This window comes from Delphinapterus leucas, chromosome 7, assembly GCF_059928025.1.
Source record: "Delphinapterus leucas isolate spDelLeu-1000000601 "Yukka" chromosome 7, BTC_Dleu_Yukka2, whole genome shotgun sequence".
NCBI classification, from domain to species: Eukaryota; Metazoa; Chordata; class Mammalia; order Artiodactyla; family Monodontidae; genus Delphinapterus; species Delphinapterus leucas.
In genome coordinates this window covers 90,696,132-90,722,900 of record NC_143135.1, presented here as the reverse complement: position 1 = coordinate 90,722,900, position 26,769 = coordinate 90,696,132, and the positions used below count along the sequence as shown (strand labels likewise).

The 26,769-nt window shown below is 40.6% G+C and overlaps 1 protein-coding gene across 2 annotated transcripts in view; it reads left to right on the top strand.

The window, feature by feature from the left end:
* Window positions 1-24,217, top strand: part of ZW10 (zw10 kinetochore protein) — a 54,505-nt gene extending 30,288 nt beyond the window's left edge. Inside the window, exon 16 of one of the 2 annotated variants that reach the window (XM_089915544.1) lies at window positions 16,324-24,217. In XM_089915544.1, the coding sequence (XP_089771670.1) occupies window positions 16,324-16,402 (79 nt within the window). In that variant the 3' untranslated portion in view covers window positions 16,403-24,217. Of the gene's footprint in view, window positions 1-1,479; window positions 11,324-16,323 lie in introns of those variants that run through there. The other variant, XM_022559153.3, reaches the window with a different exon arrangement.
* Window positions 24,218-26,769: the final 2,552 nt, after the last annotated feature.

The following is a 26,769-nucleotide window of genomic DNA, read 5'->3' as shown; positions in this document are numbered from 1 at the left end:
TAAAAATTATAAAATATACATGTGAAAGAGTACAGTATATATAACATATATTCACAGTTTAAAGAAAAAGAGTGAAATAAATGTTCATGTACCTATTGCTCAGCTTAAAAATATTACCGCTACCTTTGAAGACCCTTATGTACCCTTTTCCAAATCGTCCTCGCCAGAGGGGTAACCACTATCTTGAATTTTGTGTTATTTATCTCCTTGCTTTTCTTTATAGTTTTACCACATTTGCACATATCCCTAAATGGAGTCTTCTATAACTTGCTTCTTTTGTTCAGAAAATTCTTTCGTGAAGGTATCTGTAGCTGCAGTTCGTTTTCACTGCTGTATCATATTCCATTATATAAATATTTCATAGTTTTTTTAAAAAACTGAGTTATAATTAACATACAATATTATATTAGTTTCAGGTGTACAACATAGTGATTTGATATTTTTATACATTATGAAAAGATCACAGCAGTAAGATCAGTTACCATCCATCACCGAAGTTGTTACAGTATTATTGACTATATTCCTCATGTGTATGTTACATCCCTGCCTGTGACTTATTTATTTTATAGATGCATATTTCATGGTTTATCCTGTTGCTTCACATTTTCACCAGTATTTGGTATTATCAGACTTTAAAATTTTTGCTAGTCTAGTTGCTGTGAAATGGTAGCTCATTGTCATTTTAGTTTATATTTCCCTAAGTTCTAATGACATTGAGCATCTTTTTAGTGATCATTTTTCTTCTCTTGTAAAATGCCTGTTTATATTTTTTTTATATTGGGACTCTGTGTGTTTTTCTTTTGGAAGTATAGTTGATGCACAGTATTATTCAGTTACAGGCATACAATATAGTGAGTCACAATTTTTAAAGGTTATACTCTCTTTATAGTTATTATTGGCTATATTTCCTGTTGTACAATATAGCCTTGAGGCTTATTTTATACACTATAGTTTGTACCTCTTAGTCCCCTACCTCTAAATTCCCCCTCCCCGCTTCTGTCTCCCCACTGATAACCACTGGTTTGTTCTCTGTATCTCTGAGCTATTCATATTTTTTACCCTTTATTCTACGGGGTTGTTTGTGATTTCATATGTATTTTTTATACTTATCCTTTGTCAGTTAAAATGTGTTGCCTGTGGTTCACTTTTTAAAGTAGTTACAGATCCCATTACTCTATATAACCATGTGAGGATGTGGTCATAATTGTCAAGTTCAAACGGGCTTAGTGAGTATAGAATGAGGGAGAACAGTTTTATCTTCCTAACTTGGTCTCTTCGTCTGTCTATGCTGTTACCAAAATGCAGCCAAGAAGTAGAAGATGTCAAAGATACTGACTGGTAGATTCCTAAAGAAGGGGAAGAATGCCAGAATTTGTTTTATTTCCATTTTAAACAAATACACTGTTGGGATCAAATACGCAATTTAAAAATCTGGCTTATACTTAATAGGAAATAGAAATTGTGTTTTTCATTTTGCAGGTGGGCAGATGGAAAAGGGCCCTTGGCAGCTGCGTTCTCTTCCAGTGAAGTAAAAGCTTTAATTCGTGCCTTGTTCCAGAACACAGAAAGAAGAGCAGCTGCCCTTGCCAAGATTAAATAGCTCCATCTTCCTGAGAAAACCGTGTCTTGAGCAGTTGGATTCCTTTCTTGGTGTTATTAGTCTTTAAAGACTTCTTGGAATCACCCGTTGGTTTTGGTGAACTGATATATCATGGAAGTTTGATTTCACCTAAGAACGCCTTACCTCCTGGCCTGTATGAGGCTTTGTGGAAGAATTGGTTGTTAGGATCAGATGTCAAATGAAGCACCTCAATTTGTTGACTTTTTAGCCACCCTCCCTTAATAAGAAACTATAGGGTGACATTGTTTCATGTTGCTTCCAGGGCCCTCTGGGAACTGTATCCATTGAAAATATAAGCCCTGGCCTTGGATCAAGGAATCCAGATCGTTCCAAGAGTCAGGATAAAGAATTTGTGAGAGATGGGAGATATATTTTGGAGGGCAAGGGAACCATAAATTGATCTTGCAGGAATTAAGAAGACTTCCTTCAGTATTTCTTTCCAATAAATAATGCTTTTCAGAGTTAAGGGTGAGTGTCTTTAATAACATGGGAACTTTGACAAAAGAGGCCATCAAGTTTTCCTATCTTTCGTGCCATTCTTTTTATCGACATTTATGATCCTCACAGAGGACTCAATGACTTACCGTCTTTCTTCATGACACTATCTGATAATTTAACATTTCTTTCAGTATAAAGTTTTGGCACTTTTTGCTATTTCAACTAAATTATATATTTTTTCTGGCTGAGCCACGTGGCTTGCAGGATCTTAGTTCTCCTACCAGGGATTGAACCCGGGCCCTCCGCAGTGAAAGCAAGGAGTCCTAACCACTGGACTGCCAGGGAATTCCCGGACTAAATTCTATTTTATTGGTTGGATTTTTTTTTCTTTTTGTCTCCTCAAATTCCCTGTTTTCTGTACCTTATCAAATGGCAAATCTTTTAAATTTCAGTGTTCCTTCGGTATGTATGTGCCATGAGATGCTAACTCTGGGTTCGGTAGCCTTATCTTTTATTTGGTGGATGTGGGTAATCCTTCAGCTCAACTTTCTGTGTTTTTAACTCTTTGCAGCCATTGGAGGTTTATATTCTATTAAAATTATTCTCGGTAGGACTCTGGATTGTTTCTCTTCACCCTGAAATGTGGAATTCCGCTTGTGAAAAGAGGGTAAAGAGTGCGATCGATCTTTGTGTGCCTTGGAGGAAATGCTGTCTGGAGGATGTTTTCAGTACAGTGGGCCTGCTTCCTTAGGCTTCAACCCCTGATCCCTGGCACACATTCCGCCTTCACCTTCTTGTCCTTAGTTTGAGCTCAGCCCCTACATTCTGGTTGCTTAGTTTTTCTTTTACCTATTTAGGGGTCATAGAAGAATGAATTAGAAAGAAGATTGGTTTCTTTTTATAAGAGAACTCAGCTGTGGTTAGTGACAACCTATCTGTGTACACTTAGCATATCCTACTATGAGAACGCACAGAAAAAAGACTTGCCTGAACCAACTTTAGTTTTTTGAGAACAAAGTAGTTGTCTTTCTTGAGAGGGGGAAGGGACCCTTTGCACAGGTGAAGAAAATACCTGTTTCGGAAAATCCACACCATTTCAGCTAGCATTCTTTTTTCAGCAATTGAGGGAATGGGGAACGAAGAACAGAACTGAACTAAATGCCTTGCAGGACTGTTACACACATAGCATATTTCTTCTGTTCATAGAAGCTATTCCTGTTGCTTGACAGGTAGAGCAATTGGGGGGTGGGATCTCTTGTAACTGAAAAGCACACTCCTCTCTCCTTCCCTTCCCCCATTAGCACAGAAAACTGCATCATAGTTCTTCTGAGGCCCTGTAGACTCCATCCCTCGGGACTCCTTCCTCTGATGAATAGTTTATGTCGCCGCACACAGAGTGGGCGGACTCCATCCTCTTCCCTGGCCAAGGCAATTGACAGCTGGTGGTTAAGTGGATATTCGCTCTGGTTAGGGACGAGCCATCTGGCTTAGCAACATGGGAGTTGGGTCTGGCAGCTCTTGCAGGGACCTTGAAGGTACCTATTCAGATAGGGAACCTGAGACTGAACGGGAGGGGAGCCTGCTTCCTCTAGAAAGCGCGTGCGGATTATGTGAGTAAGGGAAACTTACGAGGCTTGACTCATTCAGTGGATCTGTAGGCCAACGGAAAGAAACCTCTTCCCAAATTACACCCAGAACTATACAAATGACTGGGAAATGAAATTCCAGAAAGGGTCCCCAAGATATTAGTAAAAAGGAAAGTTTTTGTTAAAAAGAACCTAAATCCCTTAGGTGACTTGATAGTGGCTGCTGTTACATTGTGGATCCTGAATTGTTGGAGACCCATTCATGGTCAGTTTTGCACTGGATTTCTCTCTGAAATGGGGATCCTCCAGATGGCATCTTTCCTCAGGCCTGGGAGCAGCACAAGGCATCTAGGCCTAGTCTGTGGAAATGGAAGCAGGGAGCCTGTCCATTTTACCCTGGGCTTACATTCTGGCCTTGATCAGCCCAGGAGGGTCATCCAGACTCTGCATGCATCTATATTATAAACGGTGACATATCACTGAACAATCACTTGTGAATAGATCAAACAGTATTTTCTTTGATTAATAACATCGTTAAAAAGGATACGGATAATCCTCTTCCCATGCCTGCAAATACTCATGCTATCACTTAAGGCAACGACTCCCAGCCTTTTGTGGGGTTTCATTCTATTGTTTATGTCTATCTTCTGAAAGTTCTGAGAGGTACACACACATCCTCTGGGGGTGTTTTTGTTATAAGAAAACTGGCCCAAAGGAGTCGTTTGCCCAAGCTCCCCAGCTAGTTTGTGCCACGGAGAAATGAAGGCATGTATAGGAGTGACTTCTTAGTGAAGGAGGTAGCTGTAAATTCAGGAAGGAATAAGGCTTTTGGAAATTGCCTCCCATGTAAAAAGTCTTGGCACAAAGTAGCCTTTTTAAATTGGGTTTTGATGCCCACGTTCTTCCTAATCATGGAACTGATTTTGAACATTGGTTCTGTGATAACTTCCTCCTAAAAATAGGCATTTAGCTAAAGCCTAAAGTTTCCTGAAAGTTACAAAGCCCCAATTTTGAGAAGTTTTTCAATTATACGGTTTAGACAGAAATTCCTCTCCTTGTCATGAGGAGTTTGGTTGAGAAGTTTGTGATGTCACGTGACATAACTGGAGCTAGGCTTAGATGTCTCAAAACCATGTTATGAAATCTCTGCCTCAAGTCTGGGGAGGAGGGCAATGACTCTGAGGAGCTATGTATAAGCTCTGCACCCCTCAGCAATCGGGTGCCCCAGATTTCTTGCGTAGTGCGAGAGAGCGAGGTGGGAGTGGATGGGTCTTAGCTACTCCTGCTGTTGAAGTAGGCACTAGTACCAGGGCCGAAGGCACCTTCTCCCTCCCTTGTCTCAGCTTTGTAAGTGGTTCTAAAACTTCCTACTTTTATTCTACTTACATTTATTGGGTGCCAGGCATTGTTCCAGTCACTCAACAACCTTCCCCCCCCCAAAAATAAAACCCCACAAAAATTATTTTTCTCTGGTGATTTAAATTCTGGTGCTAAAGACAGATAATAAATATGTAAGTAAATTAGATAGTATGTCTGAAGATTTTAATTGTATGGAAAAAATAAACATAGGGTGATAAATCTGAACTTCTCTGGAATTCCAGGGCTGGAGGAAAGGGGAGTGAGCTGACATTCTGAATGGGATGGTCAGAGGACACCTCCCCGAGACAGTGGGTAAGCCATGTGGATGTCTGGGTGCAGACAACTCTGAGCAGAGAGACCAGCCCTTGCAAAGCCCTAAGGTGGGAGGAGTGTGTCTGGTGAAGGAATAGCAGAGAATGAGGGAGAGAGGAGGAGGAAAGGTGGTGAGAGATATAACAGGAGAGGAGGGGGCAAGATTGTGTAGGCCATTAGAAGGATTTTGGTTTTTTTTACTCTGAGTCAGATGGGAAACTAGTAGCTTAGAAAAAAAAAAAAAGGAAATGTGTAAAAGAAGAGAAAATAGCGTGGTGAACCCCTAGGTACCCACCACCCATCTTCAGCAATTGTGGTCATACAGCCAATCTTGTTTCATCTGTGCCCCCCGCTCACCTCCGCCCCATTGCTCCCGCAAACATACACTGAATTGTTGAAGCAAATACCAGACAGCATATCATTTTAAACCCAGGGCTCATTCCTGTGAAAAGTCTGAATGTTGTTTCTTGCGAAGCTTTCTCTTTTTCCATCTCTCTTTCAGCCCCTGTCATCCCCCCTCTCCTCTTCCGGCAGGAGTTGTCCTCTAGCTGCCCGCCTCCCTCCCTTTTCCCCCAACCTCAGTTCCCCACTCAGGCTCAGCCTGTATCCACTCCACTCCCATCCCCTGAACACTGGGTATCAAATAACAAACATCTTAAATGCAGTTGACAGCTGACTCACTACCACTTCCCCTTTGCATCCTCCTTCCCTCTGCTCAGCCACTTGCTCCAGCTAACCCAATCCCATGGTTTCTGGGTGTTCAAAAGTTCCCCAAGGGGCTTCCCTGGTGGCGCAGTGGTTGAGAATCTGCCTGCCAATGTAGGGGACACGGGTTCGAGCCCTGGTCTGGGGGGATCCCACATGCCGCAGAGCAACTAGGCCCGTGAGCCACAACTACTGAGCCTGCGCGTCTGGAGCCTGTGCTCCGCAACAAGAGAGGCCGCGATAGTCAGAGGCCCGTGCACCGTGATGAAGAGTGGCCCCCGCTCACCGCAACTAGAGAAAGCCCTCGCACAGAAACGAAGACCCAACACAGCAAAAATAAATAAATTACTAAACTACTACCCCCAACATCTTCTTTAAAAAAAAAAAAAAAAAAAAAGTTGCCCAGGAAAGAATTCCTCTTACTGATTATTTCATCAGAGAGGATATCTCCTGCCCCCTTAGAATCAGATTCTCCTGGGTTCCTCTCACAGAGAATCCCAGTAGACATGGCAACCCAGCTCCAGCTATTGGGTGTTGGCTGGAGTCTGGGACTGCCTTGGTTTAAGGCAGAGCAACCCCCTTCCCTAAGGGGTGTCTGGGTGGAGTGGAATCGGGAGCGGAGCAGCTGCTGGCTGGCTTCTGTCTCCCAACCCCACTCTCTGACTTTAGAAATGCTGCCTCAAAAGAATATTAATTATTTTCATGTGCATGAAGGGCTCCATTTATGCTTGATTACCATTCAGCATGATAAAAATTATGCATAGCATTAAGTATGTCAGGTTAACTTTGTTATAAATTTCACTTAATTTCCGTACTAAGTTCTGTTCCTAAATGCATACTCTAGTTTGTTTGCCATATCCATATCTACATTATTATTATTCAAAACTAAAAAATTAGGACTTCTTGTTCACCCTCTATCTATTTAGTAATCTTCTCTTTTGTAATATTAACTTTAATCGCATTGGTCTGAAGTAGCAGTAGGTCTTTTGCCCTGTTTTTGAAAACTGGGACACTTGCTCATCTCAAGGACTATGTAACTTGGATTTGTGATTACATCTGAAGTTTCTAAGTCCCATGAGATATAATTCCCCTGAGTGTAGAACTGTGAACTCATTTAAAATCCAGGTTTTCTTTTTCTATCTTTTCACCTATCTTAGCTTTCATTTTCCTCTCAAATGTTTGTTCCAGCCTTTCCAGGTGGAAGATAATTCTCCTTGATAGGAACAGGGAAGCAAAATAGTGTTTGAGCTGTTCAGTTCTCTTTGTGTCATTTTTTTAACATCACATTATCAACTTCGAGTATAGCCAAATCCTTTTTGTTCCTTTTCTTTCACTGATCATCCTCTTTCCCTGTGCCCCTAAATTCCTTGAGATAATGTTTTTCATAAACTTCAGCATATTCTGGGCTTTGATCTTCCTGACACTATTTTTTCATGTCCAGGCCATTCTTATATTTTTGCCTATGAAGGGCCTGTTTTTGTTGAACCCATCACTTGTTTTCATTTGCAGCCACACTCCTGTTTTTTTAATTGTGTTGTCATATTTATTATATAGTCAGATTTTCAGTTTTGAAATACACCCCTCCTCTTTCATTCATAGTATGATGTCTTTTTTTTTTTTTTTTTTTTTTGCGGTACGCGGGCCTCTCACTGTTGTGGCCTCTCCCGTTGCGGAGCACAGGCTCCGGACGCGCAGGCTCAGTGGCCATGGCTCACGGGCCCAGCTGCTCCGCGGCATGTGGGATCTTCCCAGACCGGGGCATGAACCCGTGTCCCCTGCATCAGCAGGCGGACTCTCAACCACTGCGCCACCAGGGAAGCCCGTAGAGTATGATGTCTTTTTATTTTATTTATTAAGCTCTAGTTGATATACAATATTGTGTTTGTTTCAGGTGTACAGCTTCAGATTCTTTTCCATTATGGGTTATTATAAGATATTTAATTTAGTTCCCTGTGCTATACAGTAAATCCCTGTTGTTTATCTGTTTTACATATAGTGGTGTGTATCTATTAATCCCATACTCCTAATTTAATCCCTCCCCTTCCCTTTTCCTCTTTGGTAACCATGTGTTTGTTTTCTATGTCTGTGAGTTTGTTTCTGTTTTGTAAATAAGTTGATTTGTATTATATTTTTAGATTCCACATATAAGTGCTAGATGATGTCTTTCTTTTAGAGTCTGTGGCCGTGAGATTATTTCTGGCATTTTTTGGTGCTCTTTGAAATATGCTTTCCTAAAGCCAGGGCCTGTGCCTAGGCCAAATCATTTCTTCCTTGCCTGTTGTGAAATTTGCAGTCATTCTCTAACTGATGTTTTGGATAAAAAATTCCCCTCTTTGCTTCTTTGGCTTTCTGAAAAGCGATTATTAGCAAGGCAATTAAAAAACTCATGGGACATTCTGGTTTTTAGCAGAGTGGGACCTCTAGTAGACTTATGGAAAGCTGAAATCCCCTATATCCCTGTGTCAACTCCTTATTTATTAAAAAAAAATATCAGCCAGCTCTTCCATCTGGCTGGGTGTTGCCATAGTACGTGCACGTGGAGCATTATTTCGAATTTTCTGTTTCTCTTTACTCCAAGTGCCTGGTTGTTTAGCATTCACTTTATTAACCTATGAGAATTGAACTTGAGATTCCCTGAGAACTCAATAAAATCTTTCTGGTTTTGTTTTTTGTTAATTTCCGCCCGCAAATCAGTAAGAAGCAAAGAGTAGCTCATTTAGAGGAGAAGCAGACCTATATGACAACTAACTTTTTTATAAAGTCACGGTCTCATTAAGAAAGTAATGTTATTCTTCCATGAAGCAAAAACAGTAAAAACCTTTTTTGATTTGCACTGAAGTATATTTCCCCTTGGAGTTTGCTTCAGAGTATAAGAAAGGGGCTCCTGAGAAGCCCCTAATCTTGGTTCTCTGCTTTTTTGGTTTGCTTTTCTGGGAAAAGAGTAGTAGGAGCTATGGGTGAGTATGTGGGGATGAAAAGGGAAGGGAAGAGCGAGCTCTGATCGTTTGGAGGATCTTTGTGGCAGCCAGCTGGTCGACCGAGACTTGGATAAGAGGAAAGGCAGAGGAGGCAGGGTTGGGGGGTGAAGTGCCAGTGTGGGCTGTGGAGTCACACAGACCTGGGATTCATATCCAAGTCCACATTTACTTAGTTCTGTGACATAATTTATGTAAAACACATAGCATAGGGCCTGGCACAGATGAATGATCTGTGTTAACATGTTAACTCTAGTGTTTAGTGCTTCAAGCTCAGTGCACTCAATTTAGAGTTTAATTATGTAGGTGGTTCTCTAACTAAATTGCAGCTTTTTGAGGGTAGGAATGGTGTCGAATGCTTTTCTTGGACAGAGTAAACTTAATAAATAATTATGGATTGGTTTGAATTCAGCCCTACACAATGTGTGACAATGTGGCCCAAATGAAGAGAGAAGTGGGGCATCTTTGTGGCGTGAGCTGGAGTGTCCTTGTAAGGAGCCCATGAGATCTCTAACTTTGGAAATGTTTGATTTTGGTCCCAGGAGAGGTTCTTCCCTTGGCTGTGCGTGGATATTTGTATTTTTGTACATGTATAAAAGCCTGTTTGCTTAGAATTTATACCACCTGGAGATACAGTTCTTGTTATCAGGACTCTTCAGCACTAACTGAAGGCCTGACAGTGTCCCTGAAACACTGCCAAATTCTGCAAGGCTTCTGAAACAGGAAAGAGCCAACCATCCCAGTGCACTTGGAATTTAGCATATTTGATTTACATTCTAATTCTCTGGAAGTTGGTCTTCAGCTGCGACAGGATAACTTTTATTTTTTTATTATTTTTTAAATTTTTATTTATTTTTTTATACAGCAGGTTCTTATTAGTCATCAATTTTATACACATCAGAGTATACATGTCGATCCCAATCACCCAATTCATCACACCACCACCCCCCACCCCCCGCCACTTTCCCCGCTTGGTGTCCACATGTTTGTTCTCTACATCTGTGTCTCTATTTCTGCCCTGCAAACTGGTTAATGTGTACCATTTTTCTACGTTCCACATATATGCTTTAATATACGATATTTGTTTTTCTCTTTCTGACTTACTTCACTCTGTAGGACAGACTCTAGATCCAACCACGTCCAAACAAATGACCCATTTTCTTTCCTTTTTATGGCTGGGTAATATTCCACTGTATATATGTACCACATCTTCTTTATCCATTTGTCTCTCGATGGGCATTTAGGTTGCTTCCATGACCTGGCTATTGCAAATAGTGCTGCAATGAACATTGGGGTGCATGTGTCTTTTTGAATTAAGATTTTCTCTGGGTATATGCCCAGTAGTGGGATTGCTGGGTCGTATGGTAGTTCTATTTTAAGTTTTTTAAGGAACCTCCATACTGTTCTCCGTAGTGGTTGTATCAATTTACATTCCCACCAACAGTGCAGGAGGGTTCCCTTTTCTCCGCATGCTCTCCAGCATTTGCTGTTTGTAGATTTTCTGATGATGCCCATTCTAACTGGTATGAGCTGATACCTCATTGTAGTTTTGATTTGCATTTCTCTAATAATTAGTGATGTTGAGAAGCTTTTCATGTGCTTCTTGGTCACCTGTATGTCTTCTGTGGAGAAACATCTATTGAGGTCTTCTGCCCATGTTTTGATTAGGTTGTTTGTTTTTTTAATATTGAGCTGCATGAGTTGCTTATATATTTTGGAGATTAATCCTTTGTCCGTTGATTCGTTTGCAAATATTTTCTCCCATTCTGAGGGCTGTCTTTTCATCTTGTTTATGGTTTCCTTTGCTGTGCAAAAGCTTTGAAGTTTCATTAAGTCCCATTTGTTTACTTTTGTTTTTATTTTCATTACTCTTGGAGGTGGATCAAAAAAGATCTTGCTGTGATTTATGTCAAAGAGTGATCTTCCTATGTTTTCCTCTAAGAGTTTTATAGTGTCTGGTCTTACATTTAGGTCTCGAATACATTTTGAGTTTATTTTTGTGTATTGTGTTAGGGAGTGTTCTAATTTCATTCTTTTATATGTAGCTGTCCAGTTTTCCCAGCACCACTTATTGAAGAGACTGTCTTTTCTCCACTGTATATCCTTGCCTCCTTTGTCATTGATTAGTTGACCATAGGTGCGTGGGTTTATCTCTGGGCTTTCTATCTTGTTCCATTGATCTATGTTTCTGTTTTTGTGCCAGTACCATATTGTCTTGATCACTGTAGCTTTGTAGTATAGTCTGAAGTCAGGGAGTCTGATTCCTCCAGCTCCGTTTTCTTCCCTCAAGACTGCTTTGGCTATTCGGGGTCTTTTTTGTCTCCATACAAATTTTAAGATTTTTTGTTCTAGCTCCACAAAAAATGCCATTGGTAACTTGATAGGGATTGCATTGAATCTGTAGATTGCTTTGGGTAGTATAGTCATTTTCACAATATTGACTCTTCCAATCCAAGTACATGGTATATCTCTCCGTCTGTTGGTATCATCTTTAATTTCTTTCATCAGTGTCATAGTTTTCTGCATACAGGGCTTTTGTCTCCCTAGGTAGGTTTATTCCTAGGTATTTTATTCATTTTGTTGCAATGGTAAATGGGAGTGTTTCCCTAATTTCTCTTTCAGATTTTTCATCATTAGTGTATAGGAATGCAAGAGATTTCTGTGCATTAATTTTGTATCCTGCAACTTTACCGCATTCATTGATTAGCTCTAGTAGTTTTCTGGTAGCATCTTTAGGATTCTCTATGTATAGTATCATGTCATCTGCAAACAGTGACAGTTTTACTTTTTCTTTTCCAATTTGTATTCCTTGTATTTCTTTTTCTTCTCTGATTGCTGTGGCTAAAACTTCCAAAACTATGTTGAATAATAGTGGTGAGAGTGGACATCCTGTCTTCTTCCTGATCTTAGAGGAAATGCTTTCACTTTTTCACCATTGAGAATGATGTTTTCTGTGGGTTTGTTGTATATGGCCTTTATTATTTTGAGGTAGGTTCCCTCTATGCCCACTTTCTGGAGAGTTTTTATCATAAATGGGTGTTGAATTTTGTCAAAAGCTTTTTCTGCATCTATTGAGATGATCATATGGTTTTTATTTTTCAATTTGTTAATATGGTGTATCACATTGATTGATTTGTGTATATTGGAGAATCCTTGCATCCCTGGGATAAATCCCACTTGATCATGGTGTGTGATCCTTTTAATGTGTCGTTGGATTCTGTTTGCTAGTATTTTGTTGAGGATTTTTGCATCTATATTCATCAGTGATACTGGTCTGTAATTTTCTTTTTTTGTAGTATCTTTGTCTTATTTTGGTATCAGGGTGATGGTGGCCTCATAAATAAGTTTGGGAGTGTTCCTTCCTCCACAGTTTTTTGGAAGAGTTTGAGAAGGATGGGTGTTAGCTCTTCTCTAAATGTTTGATAGAATTCACCTGTGAAGCCATCTGGTCCTGGACTTTTGTTTGTTGGAAGATTTTTAATCACAGTTTCAATTTCATTCCTTGTGATTGGTCTGTTCATATTTTCTATTTCTTCCTGGTTCAGTATTGGAAGGTTATACCTTTCTAATAATTTGTCCATTTCTTCCAGCTTGTCCATTTTATTGGCATAGAGTTTCTTGTAGTAGTCTCTTAGGATGCTTTGTATTTCTGCGGTGTCTGTTGTAACTTCTCCTTTTTCACTTCTAATTTTATTGATTTGAGTCCTCTCCCTCTTTTTCTTGATGAGTCTGGCTAATGGTTTGTCAATTTTGTTTATTTTCTCAAAGAACCAGCTTTTAGTTTTATTAATCTTTGCTGTTGTTTTCTTTGTTTCTATTTCATTTATTTCTGCTCTGTTCTTTATGATTTCTTTACTTCTGCTAACTTTGGGTTTTGTTTGTTTTTCTTTCTCTAGTTCCTTCAGGTGTAAGGTTGGATTGGTTATTTGAGATTTTCCTTGTTTCTTGAGGTAGGCTTGTATAGCTATAAACTTCCCTCTTAGAACTGCTTTTGCTGCATCGCATAGGTTTTGGATCATCATGTTTTCATTGTCATTTTTCTCTAGGTATTTTTTGATTTCCTCTTTAATTTCTTCAGTGATCTCTTGGTTATTTAGTAACGTATTGTTTAGCCTCGAAATGTTTGTGTTTTTTACGTTTTTTTCCCTGCAATTGATTTCTAATCCCATAGCGTTGTGGTCAGAAAAGATGCTTGATATGATTTCAATTTTCTTGACTTTACTGAGGCTTGATTTGTGACCCAAGATGTGATCTATCCTGGAGAATGTTCCATGCGCACTTGAGAAGAAAGTGTAATCTGCTATTTTTGCATGGAATGTCCTATAAATATCAATTAAATCTATCTGGTCTATTGTGTCATTTAAAGCTTCTGTTTCCTTATTTATTTTCATTTTGGATGATCTGTTCATTGGTGTAAGTGAGGTGTTAAATTCCCCCACTATTATTGTGTTACTGTCGATTTCCTCTTTTATAGCTGTTAGCAGTTGCCTTATGCATTGAGGTGCTCCTATGTTGAGTGCATATATATTTATAATTGTTATATTTTCTTCTTGGATTGATCCCCTGATCATTATGTACTGTCCTTCCTTGTCTCTTGTAACATTCTTTATTTTAAAGTCTATTTTATCTGATATGAGTATTGCTACTCCAGCTTTCTTTTGATTTCCCTTTGCATGGAATATCTTTTTCCATCCCCTCACTTTCAGTCTGAATGTGTCCCTAGGTCTGAAGTGAGTCTCTTGTAGACAGCATATATATGGGTCTTGTTTTTGTATCCATTCAGCAAGCCTGTGTCTTTTGGTTGGAGCATTTAATCCATTTACATTTAAGGTAATTATCAATATGTATGTTCCTATGACTATTTTCTTAGTTGTTTTGGGTTTGTTTTTGTTGGTCCTTTTCTTCTCTTGTGTTTCCCACTTAGAGAAGTTTCTTTAGCATTTGTTGTAGAGCCAGTTTGGTGGTGCTGAATTCTCTTAGCTTTTGCTTGTCTGTAAAGCTTTTGATTTCTCCATCGAATCTGAATGAGATCCTTGGCAGGTAGAGTAATCTTGATTGTAGGTTCTTCCCTTTCATCACTTTAAGTATATCATGCCACTCCCTTCTGGCTTGTAGAGTTTCTGCTGAGCAATCAGCTGTTAACCTTATGGGAGTTCCCTTGTATGTTATTTGTTGTTTTTCCCTTGCTGCTTTTAATAATTTTTCTTTGTCTTTAATTTTTGCCAATTTGATTACTATGCGCCTTGGCATGCTTCTCCTTGGGTTTATCCTGTATGGGACTCTCTGTGCTTCCTGTACTTGGATGGCTATTTCCTTTCCCATGTTAGGGAAGTTTCTGACTATAATCTCTTCAAATATTTTCTCTGGTCCTTTCTCTCTCTCTTCTCCTTCTGGGACCCCTATAATGTGAATGTTGTTGTGTTTCATGTTGTCCCAGAGGTCTCTTAGGCTGTCTACATTTCTTTTCATTCTTTTTTCTTTATTCTGTTCAGCAGCAGTGAATTCCACCATTCTGTCTTCCAGGTCACTTATCCGTTCTTCTGCCTCAGTTATTCTGCTATTGATTCCTTCTAGTGTAATTTTCATTTCAGTTATTGTATTGTTCATCTCTGTTTATTTGTTCTTTAATTCTTCTAGGTCTTTGTTAAACATTTCTTGCATCTTCTCGATCTTTGCCTCTATTTTTTTCCGAGGTCCTGCATCATCTTCACTATTATTATTCTGGATTCTTTTTCTGGAAGGTTGCCTATCTCCACTTCATTTAGTTGTTTTTTGGGAGTTTATCTTGTCCCTTCATCTGGTACATAGCCCTCTGCCTTTTCATCTTGTCTATATTTCTGTGAAAGTGGTTTTTATTCCACAGGCTGCAGGATTGTAGTTCTTCTTGTTTCTGCTGTCTGCCCTCTCCAGGATAACTTTTAAATAGAATGGGCAGTTAACCAAACAGCCAATCTCCCAAGAAATCTGGACAAATAGGGCTTTACTAATATATGACCTTATTGTTACTGGAAGTGGTTTTCCATTTGGTTTTGTTATGATGATTATTATTTTGGGGTGGAGGTGGAAGGGTTTAAGTAACAAGCTTTTTATTTTTTCTAAAACCAGGCCACTGAAAAGGCAAATCAAAATGCATTCTTTTTCTCAAAATCTATTGGCTGTCTGCAGGAGTGAACTCAAGAGTGAAGTGGTGAGAGGCAGGCCCTGGGGGCTGCTGAATGAACTCTCTCCTCTGGCCCAAGTCTGGCAGGATAAGTGAAGGAGAGGGACTTCTGAGCATAAATCTGAAGTCTCCAGTCAGAGAGAGAGGGAGAGAGAGCAAGTGTGTGATAAATATAGCGGGGCAGAAAAAACAGAGAAGGGAAGCATTCATCATAATGTTCACAGAATCCCATAGAGGGTGTGGTAATATCAGGCTCTTGTCCACTTTGTAGTTATTTTATATAAGTGACTCATATCCATTATCATCTTTGTTGTTAGCTGGTCAGAATTTATGCTGGTGACTGCACCTAGTTGCTGAGGGGCCATGTGCGACCTAGATCTGTAGAGGCCAAAGACTACGTTTTCACATTTAATCCTAAGAACACTCCTTTGAGAAAGATACTACTGTCCTGATTTTACAGATGAGGAATCAAGGCACAGAGAGGTTAAGTGTCATGCCCAAGGACACACAGTGGGTAATACAAAGTCAGGGTTCCAACCCGAGTTTGTTTGATTCCAGAGCTGATGCTCTTTTCATTGTTCTCATGCAACTTCCTTCTCACCCAGAGGTCTTTCTGGCTCTCATATGTCCCCAGATATATTAGTTGGTGAGGGCTGCTATAACAAAGCACCAGAAATTTGGTGGCTTAAATAACAGAAATGTATCATCTCATAGTTCTGGAGGCAAGAAATCTAAAATCAAGGTGTTGGCAGAATTGCTACCTTCTGAGGGCTGTGAGGGAAAGATCTGTTCCAGGTCTCTCTCCTTGGCCATCTTCTCTCCATGTCTCTCATATTGTCTTCCCTCTGTCCAAGATTCCCCCACTTTTACAGACACTAGTCATATTGGATCAGGGCCCATCCTAATGACCTTATTTTAACTTGGTTACCTGTATAAAGACAGTGTCTCCAAATAAGTTCACGGTCTGAGGCACTGGGGTTAGGATTTCAACATTTGAAGTATTTTTATTTGCGGGGGGGGTTGTACAATTCAACCCATAACATCAGATAAATCACCTACAGGTCACACTATAGCTGCTGCTTTTTAGATGCTTTGTTTACAGTGAGGTGACTTTTCCTATCGCTCTTTATTGTCTGTGACCATTCTATTTAATCTGTTAACCAACAGCCATGAACATCATCACCTTCCAAGTGGGCCTGCTCACTGGAGTGAGCTTGAGGTCAATAAAGCATTCAGCGGGCTCTAATTTAATTAGCCAAGTTAGTGGGACAGCTGCTTCATAACTCTGGCTCATGAACTGGCAGAGATCAGAGATGAGACTGGCAGAGCTCGTTGTTGATCCCAGGCATCCCTGATGCAGCTCCAAGCCCTAAGAACTTCACTCCTGTTCTGGCAGGAAAAGAGAGGGAAGATGAACTGGCATTTGGAATTTCCTACCCTGGATGTATCTTTTAAAAGTATATGGGAACCACAGGCAAAGTCAAGGCCTTGCATTTTCATCTGCCTCTTTCCTCATCTTGCCACATAGCAAGTCCGTTCTCTTCCATAATTTAAAAGGTTTCTGAAAATCCCCTTCAACTGGATTTGTCAGCTGCTTCCACCCTGCCTGTCCAAGCTGGCCAAATTCTTCAAGCCTCTTCCTGTCTCCCCCACCTAAACCCCAGCCCTAGACCTGCCTCTTACTCCAAGGGCACTGATGTTGTCAGTCTCTCTGTGGTCTTTCCAGGTCTGTGGGAGGCAGCCCTGGAGAGGGGGGAGAGAGCTCTGGATCTAAAGTCATAAGATTCTGGCTTACCTGTGCCCCCGTCACTTGGCCCACCAGCGTGACCTTGAAGTGGTCAGAATGGCCATAATCAAAAAAATCTACAAACAATAAATGCTGGAGATGGTGTGGAGAAAAGGGAACCCTCTTGCACTGTTGGTGGGAATGTAAATTGATGCAGATACTATGGAGAACAGTATGGAGGTTCCTTAAAAAACTAAAAATAGAATTACCATATGACCCAGCAATCCCACTACTGGGCATACACCCTGAGAAAACCATAATTCAAAAAGAGTCATGGACCACAATGTTCATTGCAGCACTATTTACAATAGCCAGGTCATGGAAGCAACCTAAGTGTCCATCAACAGATGAATGGATAAGGAAGATGTGGCACACATATACAATGGAATATTACTCAGCCATAAAAAGGAACGAAATTGGGTCATTTGTAGAGACGTGGATGGACCTAGAGACTGTCATACAGAGTGAAGTAAGTCAGAAAAAGAAAAATATCGTATATTAACGCATATATGAGGAATCTAGAAAAATGGTATAGATGATCTTATTAGCAAAGCAGAAATAGAGACACAGATATAGAGAACAAAGATATGGATACCAAGGGGGAAAGTAGGGGGAGATGAATTGGGAGATTGGGATTGACATATATACATTATTGACACTATGTATAAAATAGATAACTAATGAGAACATACTGTATAGTGCAAGGAACTCTACTCGATGCTCTGCAGTGACCTAAACGGGAAGGAAAACCAAAGAAGGGGGGGATATGTGTATACAGATAGCTGATTCACTTTGCTGTATAGTAGAAACTAACACAACATTGTAAAGCAACTATACTCCAATAAAAATTACTTAAAAATATAACAACAAAAAAAAATGGAGATAGAAGTCCCTTCTTAGCTTACCTCCCAGGGTGGTCATGTGAACAAAATACACTTCAAAGGAGCTGTCTCCACACACGATGATGTAAAAACAAAGAAAAATCTGACTTTGCAGGTGTACAATATGACATATTACAGGGGCCATTTTGTTGACTCTGTTCTGCGTGTGTGTGTCTGCGCTGGACTGTGAATTCCAAGAGAGCAGAGAACTTTGCTCAGCGCCCCACCCCCATTGCTTGCAGTCAGCCATCGATGGGCTTTGGATAATTGATGAAAGCCAGTCTTGGAGAAGAAAGAAAAGACCAGTGGGTGCCAAAGTGGGTATCAAAGAAAGTTGCACATGGAGAGAGTGACTTATTTTCTCTGCACGAGATTTTACAGTCATGTCAGTCATTAAACATTGATTTGAAGTGTTAGTTATTGATGACCTGGAGAAGATGTTCAGGAAAGTACTTTTAATCAACCACATAATTGATATTTTTTGCTACTCCTTTGTGTCTTAATTAAAGCAGATGAAAAATGCCCTTTGTGTCCAATAGTGACAGCACTGACTCACCATGTGGGGAATTCTTCTCACAGTCCATATTCAGCTGAGCATTTAGGTTTAGTTTAGGTCTTCAGATATAAATTTGAACAGCTCCCAAAGTAAATGGCTTTTTTTTTTAAATGGCTTTTAAACAAAGTGAAAAAGAAATCTTTGCTAAACAAAATGAGCAATTTGGGGGGGATCACTTTTATTTATAGTGTGTAAATTACAAACTTGGTATTTTATTTCTGAGCTTGAGAAATCGTTCAGAAACAATGGATGGGCCTTTGTAGACTTCGAAATCATTTCCTAGAATATGGGTTGGGTCATTTTTTTTTTGTCTGAAGATTTGAACAAGGGTGGCTTTGTTTCTCTTTCCTCCTAGGAATGCAGGATCCCACATGGGGAGAGAGAGCTGCTTTCCTGTCCTTCCCACTCTTCAGGGCTGCCTTAGTGGCTGATGAGGGAGAGTGCAGAGCAGGGAAAGAATGGGACTGTGATGTGTTGGTTACTGGGCCTGGTGCTAGGAATAACTATATTTATACAAAAAAGAAGCCATTAATTTTGGATTTGGGGGATGAGAGGAGAAGCTTTGTGATAGGTTAGCAGTTGAGCTATATCTTGAAGCACCAGCAGTTTTCCAATTATGAAAACATGAGGGAAGCACAGCCTAAGCAGAGACATGGGGGTGGGAGTGGAGGTCTGCTTAAGGAATATTCTAGGATTTTGATTGTAGTTGGAATATAGGGTCCAGGGAAGGAAGGATGCAATGAAACATGAGGCTAGAAAGATTAGCTTGAGATTAGATCATGAAGTACATTGAATGGTTAGCCTAAAGAATTTGAATTTGACCCTGCAGGCAATGGGGAGTCAGTGAAGGCTTATGCAAGGAGCAGAGTGGTCTGGTCTGACCTTTGTTTAGGAAGGAAACCTGGTAGCCACTCGGAGGATGGATCGTGAGGGGGAAAGAAGGGAGGCAGGGAGATTGCTTAGGAGGCGAGGGATCATAGGAGTCTGAACTAAGGCAGTAGGGTAGAACTTTCCTGGCTGGGCAGAACGGTGGAGGGGAGGAAATAAAATTGACAACTACACATGTTGATTGGTTGATTGCCGCAACAAATCTTTACTGAGTACTTACCATGTGCTAGACACGTGTGCAGCTGTGAGGACAAAGATGAAGAGGACAGGGTCCCTGATGTTGAGGACTTGTCACTGAGTAACCCTCACATGTCACATGTGTGCATGGTACATGGGCTGCTAGAGGGGCGATCCAGGGTGGGGACTGTCTGGGGTGTTGGGAAGGTAGAGGAACATTTGACTTGGGTCTTAAAGGATGGTGGCAAGCTGATCATGTCCCTGGGCTGCTTTTTAAAAATGATTGCCATTGCTCTGGGGATAAGGACCGATCTTTACCTTGGCTCTAAAGGCTCTGCCTAATCTGGCCTACCCACCGCTCCAGCCTCTGCTCATCTCTTCTCTTCACTCACCCACTCTGGCTTCTTTCAGTCCCTTGAGGGCACCTCACTCTCTCCTGCCACAGGGAATTTACCTGTTGCCTTTGCTTGGAGCCCTCTGGCCACCCCCAGATCCCAGCCCAATCGCCCCTTCCTTGGAGAAGTCTTTGCTGAGTCTTCAGACTCAGTCATACGTCTGTTACATGCTCTCATTAGCACCTTGTACCTCTCATAGCACTTCTTCAGAGCTGTAACTGTGCACTTTCTGTGGTCCTTTGATTCATGTGGGTCTCCTCCCACTAACCGGCAAACTCCAACCAGGCAGGGATCGTGTCTGGTTTTGCTCAGCATTGCATCTTTGGTGTTTGCACAGTGCCTGGCACATAGAACATTCTCAATAAATATACATTGGCTGACTGATGGACTAAAATAATTAATTAGTAAAAGGGGGAAGGGTATTTCAGGAATAGGGGACAGCATGAACACAGGTGCTGTGGTTTTGTCGAAGAAGGACTAGTGATTGGCTTAAGGGGAGGAAAAAGATGAGGCTAGAAAAGTACGTTGGGTAAACTTGGAAAGAACCCTCCGTGCCATGCTAAGGACACCCTGGGTGCAAGTTAGGTGCTCCCACCACACCCTGTTCTTCCCCATCAGAGACTGCACTCTAATTGTTGGCTTGACGGAGCTAGACTATAAATTCCTTGAGGGCAGGGGCTCTGCCTGACTCATTCATTAATGTATCTCCAGAATCTAGAACAGTGCCTGGCACTTGGTAGGACCAACAAACACTTGCTGAATTAATGAATGAGTAAATGAATGAATGCTTTTATCATGGGAGCTTGGGGAGCCATGGAGGGTTTTTCATCTATTTAGACTTGCTCTAGGAAATGTTACTTTGGCAGCACGGTAGAAAAAAGAAGAGTCCATTTTCATTTATTTTATCCTTCCATATTGATACTTGAGCATCTGGATTGGCTGAAAAGAAGTAAAGGTACAGACTGATTAAAATGGAATAGACTGGAGGCAGGAGATCAACTGGGTGGCTGTTACAGTCATTCTGGGGAAGATCCTGGTGGCTGGTCATGCAGGGGGCTGTGGATCTGGGAGAGGAGTAGATTTGAGAGATGACCAGTTTGAATGACTGATGGAAGGTGAGGAGTTGGGAGCAGGCAAAGACGAGCCCAAGATATTCCAGATTTCTACTTGCCAAGAAAAATTCAAACTTCTTGCCAGTGGGGTCTTGCTGGAGAGGGAAGGGGGCAGTGAGGGGAGAAGACTGAGGAGGTGTCACCTCCAGGCCCTTTAGGGCCCTTCTGAGGGGCTGCCCTCCACACTTCCTTGGCCATCCCCTATTCTAGTCTTCAGTCAGAATAACAAGACAGAAGAGAGTGCTCAGAGACAGTATGCTAATGAGTAAGCAGCTGATTACCATATGAGACCACAGAGATTTCTTTTCCTTCTAAATACACTTTTATCCATTTCTTTGTATCCAAAGCAAGCAATATGGCAACAGACACTTGGGGTTTCTTCACTGCTTATCGATATGCAGTAATGGTCTGGAATAAGGTAACTGGATCTAGTGTTTTCCCAATTTTCACTCATTAAAGCTTCCCTCTTATTAGACTTAGGAGTCATTCATTTCTTCATTGAGAAAACCACTCTCCAGAGGGCTGGATGGAAAGGGTACGTGCCTGGGCCTCATTAGGCTGTGGGTTGGCAGCAGAGGGTCTGTGGCTTGAACTAACCTCAGTGGGATGACCCAAACTGAACTTGAAGGAGGTGGGGGCTGTTTGAGGGGATCCAGGGGTACCGTGCATGCATGCTACAGATAGACTGGATGAAGATGGGGGATGTATTGTTGGTAGACAAAGCCAAAGAAGGGAGTAGGATGGCACTGAGGGGGATGTACAGAGTGTTCCAGAATCTCTAGACTGCATCTTACATCATGCATGCTTTCCACCTGGAGCACTAACATTTCCCTCTTCAGAGGATAAAGAGAGAGTGATTATGGAGGCTGTTTAAGCAAGTCTGAAAACCGTATGGGAGGCAGTCAGAGAAGATCACGGGCAGGCTTAAATCCACAAACAAGGACTGAAGCTGTCATTCACTGGCAGACACGAAGCGGAGATCATGATCATGATGGAACTCCATAGGCACTGGCCGGAGCTGTGGTCCACAGGCGGAATTTCTTCTCTCTAAGCCTGCCTGCTTAGTGAAAAAGTGGCTTGTGGGGCATGTTTGGGAGTGGGGAAGACCCTGGACCAGGTGTCAGGAGACTTGGGCTTGGATGGCCTCCAATATGCTGTGGCTTGTTCACTTTTCAGAGCATCAGTTTTCTCCTCTGATAGGAGAGATGGTAGATTCAGTGGTCTCTTTAAAAGAACTTTATAGAGTCATTTTCACAATGTTGATTCTTCCAATCCAAGAACATGGTATATCTCTCCATCTGTTTGTATCATCTTTAATTTCTTTCATCAGTGTCATAATTTTCTGCATATAGGTCTTTTGTCTCCTTAGGTAGGTTTATTCCTAGATATTTTATTCTTTTTGTTGCAATGGTAAATGGGAGTGTTTTCTTAATTTCACTTTCAGATTTTTCATCATTAGTGCATAGGAATGCCAGAGATTTCTGTGCATTAATTTTGTATCCTGCAACTTTACCGCATTCATTGATTAGCTCTAGTAGTTTTCTGGTGGCATCTTTAGGATTCTCTATGTAGAGTATCATGTCATCTGCAAACAGTTACAGCTTTACTTCTTCTTTTCCGATTTGGATTCCTTTTATTTCTTTTTCTTCTCTGGTTGCTGTGGCTAAAACTTCCAAAACTATGTTGAATAATAGTGGTGAGAGTGGGCAATGCAACCCCTATCAAATTACCACTGGCATTTTTCACAGAACTAGAACAAAACATTTCATAATTTGTATGGAAACACAAAAGACCCCAAATAGCCAAAGCAATCTTGAGAACGAAAAATGGAGCTGGAGGAATCAGGCTCCCTGACTTCAGACTATAATACAAAGCTACAGTAATCAAGACAGTAGGGTACTGGCACAAAAACAGAAAGATAGATCAATGGAACAGGGTAGAAAGCCCAGAGATAAACCCATACACATAGGGTCACCTTATCTTTGATAAAGGAGGCAAGAATATACAGTGGAGAAAAGACAGCCTCTTCAATAAGTGGTGCTGGGAAAACTGGACAACTACATGTAAAAGTATGAAATTAGAACACTCCCTAACACCATACACAAAAATAAACTCAAAATGGATTAAAGACCTAAATGTAAGGCCAGACACTATAAAACTCTTAGAGGAAAACATAGGCAGAACACTCTATGACATTAATCACAGCAAGATCCTTTTTGACCCACCTCCTAGAGAAATGGAAATAAAAACAAAAATAAACAAATGGGACCTACTGAAACTTAAAAGCTTTTGCACAGCAAAGGAAACCATAAACAAGACCAAAAGACAACCCTCAGAATGGGAGAAAATATTTTCAAATGAAGCAACTGACAAAGGATTAATCTCCAAGATTTACAAGCAGCTCATGCAGCTCAATAACAAAGAAACAGAAAACCCAATCCAAAAATGGGCAGAAGACCTAAATAGGCATTTCTCCAAAGAAGATATACAGATTGACAAGAAACACATGAAAAATGCTCAGCATCATTAATCATTAGAGAAATGCAGATCAAAACTACAATGAGGTATCACCTCACACCAATCAGAATGGCCATCATCAAAAAATCTAGAAACAATAAATGCTGTCGAGCGTGTGGAGAAAAGGGAACCCTCTTGCACTGTTGGTGGGAATGTAAATTGATACAGCCACTATGGAGAACAGTATGGAGGTTCCTTAAAAAACTAAAAATAGAACTACCATACGACCCAGCAATCCCACTACTGGGCATATACCTTGAGAAAACCATAATTCAAAAAGAGTCATTTACCAAAATGTTCATTGCAGCTCTATTTACAATAGCCAGGACATGGAAGCAACCTAAGTGTCCATCATCAGATGAATGGATAAAGAAGATGTGGCACATATATATAATGGAATATTACTCAGCCATAAAAAGAAACGAAATTGAGATATTTGTAGTGAGGTGGATGGACCTAGAGTCTGTCATACAGAGTGAAGCAAGTCAGAAAGAGAAAAACAAATACCGTATACTAACACATATATATGGAATCTAAGAAAAAAAAAAAAGGTCATGAAGAACCTAGGGGTAAGACGGGAATAAAGACACAGAACTACTAGAGAAGGGACTTGAGGATATGGGGAGGGGAAAGGATAAGCTGTGACAAAGTAAGAGAGTGGCATGGACATATATACACTACCAAATGTAAAATAGATAGCTAGTGGGAAGCAGCCGCATAGCACAGGGAGATCAGCTCGGTGCTTTGTGACCACCTAGAGGGGTGGGATAGGGAGGGTGGGAGGGAGGGAGATGCAAGAGATATGGGAACATATGTATATGTATAACTGATTCACTTTGTTATAAAGCAGAAACTAACACACCATTGTAAAGCAATTATACTCCAATAAAGATGTTAAAGAAAAAAAGAATTTTATACGTCTGAGAATTCTGTATAACTTGCACGTGGGTCTTTCCATTTGGGTGGAGGAGAAAGATCACAGTGTTATCTGTCTGGAGGTGTCAGAGCACAGCTGAAGGGCAGTTGCAAATGGCCGTTGCTGTTTTTGAGAGTAGTGGCTGAAGAAGGAGAGAAAGCAAGGGTCTCAAGAGTCGAGGCTCATCCGTAGAGGCAGTACTGGGGAGTCAGGGAGTATCAGTGGGGAGGAGGCCAGGGAGCAGGGACAGGACTAAGGTGAGACTGCATCTGAGTTACCAGGGGAAGAACACAGAGGGGTTCTGATTCAGCTGGTTTCCGATAAGGCACCCTAGGGCACATGATTTAAGAAGGCATCACTCTTAAGGTAATCAAGGGCTGACAGCCCATTTGCTAGTGAGTGCCTCCTTAAATTTCGAACCCTAGGCTCCTGCTACCTCACTCTAGAGGTGGATATTCTGTCCAAACCAGGGAAATGGCCAGGGCAGCCCAGAATGGCTCATTTTGGATGCGAGGAGTAGCAGAGAGATAAAGAAGAGAGACTTCTTGGACAGCCAGGCAGAAACAACAGCCAGGAAGAGGCTAACCTCAGTTTAATCTAGAATCACTCTTTTAAAAAATGTCTTATCAAGGTATAATTGTCCAATAAAATTGTAAGATATTTAAAGTGTACCTCATGATTTGCTATCTGTATCTTCCATCTAGTTCATTAATACATCTATCACCTCATATATTTACCTTTTCATTTTTGGTGAGAACATTTAAGTTCTATTGTCTCAGCCAATTTCAGTTATATATTACATCGTTATAAGCTATAGTCATCCATGTTATAACTTACATTAATTATAAGAGGAATAAGATGCTCAGACCTTATTCATTGTATAACAAAAATTTTGTACACTTTTACTAAACTCTCCCTATTTCTCCCACCCCCAGACTGGAATCACTTTTCTACTGTTTCTGTGAGTTTGACTTTTTATTCAGATCCCACATGTAAGCGATACTACGCAGTGTTTGTCTTTCTCTCTCTGGCTTATGTCACTTAGCATAATGCCCTCAAGGTCCATTCCTGTTGTTGCAAATGTCAGGATTTCCTTCTTTCTCATGGCTGATTAATATTCCATTGTATATATAGACCACATCTTCAGTATCCATTTCATCCATTGATGGACACAGGTTTCTCCACATCTTGGCTACTGTGACTAATGCTGCAACGAACATGGGAGTGCAGACATTTCTTCCATATCCTGTTTTCATTTCCTTTGGATATATACCCAGAATCAGGACTGCTGGATCACACGGTAGTTCTATTTTCAATTTTTTGAGAAACCTCCATACCGTTTTCCATAGTGGCTGCACCAATTTGCATTTCTGCCAACAGTGCACAAGTGTTCCATTTTCTCCCCATCCTTGCCAACACTTGTTATCTCTTGTCTTTTTGATGCCTGCCATTCTGACAGGTGTGAGGTGATATCTTATTGTGGTTTTGATTTGTATTTCCCTGATGATTAGTGATGTGGAACACCTTTTCATGTACCTGTTGGCAATCTATATGTCTTCTTTGGAAAAATGCCTATTCAGATCCTCTTCCCACTTTAAAATTGGATTTTTTTTTTCTTGGCCATTGAGTTATATGAGTTCTTGTATATTTTGCACATTAACCTCCTATTAAATATATGATTTGCAAATTTTTCTCCCATTCTACATGTTGCCTTTTCATTTTATTGATGGTTTCTTTTGCTGTGCAGAGCCTTTTAATTTTATGTAGTCCCACTTGTTTATTTTTGCTTTTGTTGCCTTTACTTCTGGTGTCAAATCCAAAAAATCATTGCCAAGACCAGTGTCAAGGAGCTCACTCCCTGTGTTTTCTTCTAGGAGTTTTACAGTATCAGGTCTTAAATATAAGTCTATAGTAAATTTTGAGTTGATTTTCCTGTATGGTGTAAGATAAGGGTCTGGTTTCATTCTTTTACATGTAGCTGTTCAGTTTTCCCAACACTATTTATTGAAGAGACTACCCTTCCTCATTGTATATTCTTGCCTCCTTTGTCACAAATGAATCGACCATGGGTTTATTGCTGGACCCTCTATTCCGTTCCACTGATCTATGTGTCTGTTTTTATGCCAGTGCTATACTGTTTTGATTACTATAGCTTTGTAATATAGTTTGAAATCCAGTTTCGTTCTTCTTTCTGAAGATTGCTTTGACTATTTTAGAGTCTTCTGTAGTTCTGTAGAAATTTTAGGATTGTTTGTTCTATTTCTGTGAAAAATACCATTGGAATTTTGATAGGGATTGTGTTGACTTTGTAGATTGCTTTGGGTAGTATGGACATTTTAACAATGTTAATTCTTCCTATCCAGAAGCACAAAATATCTTTCCATT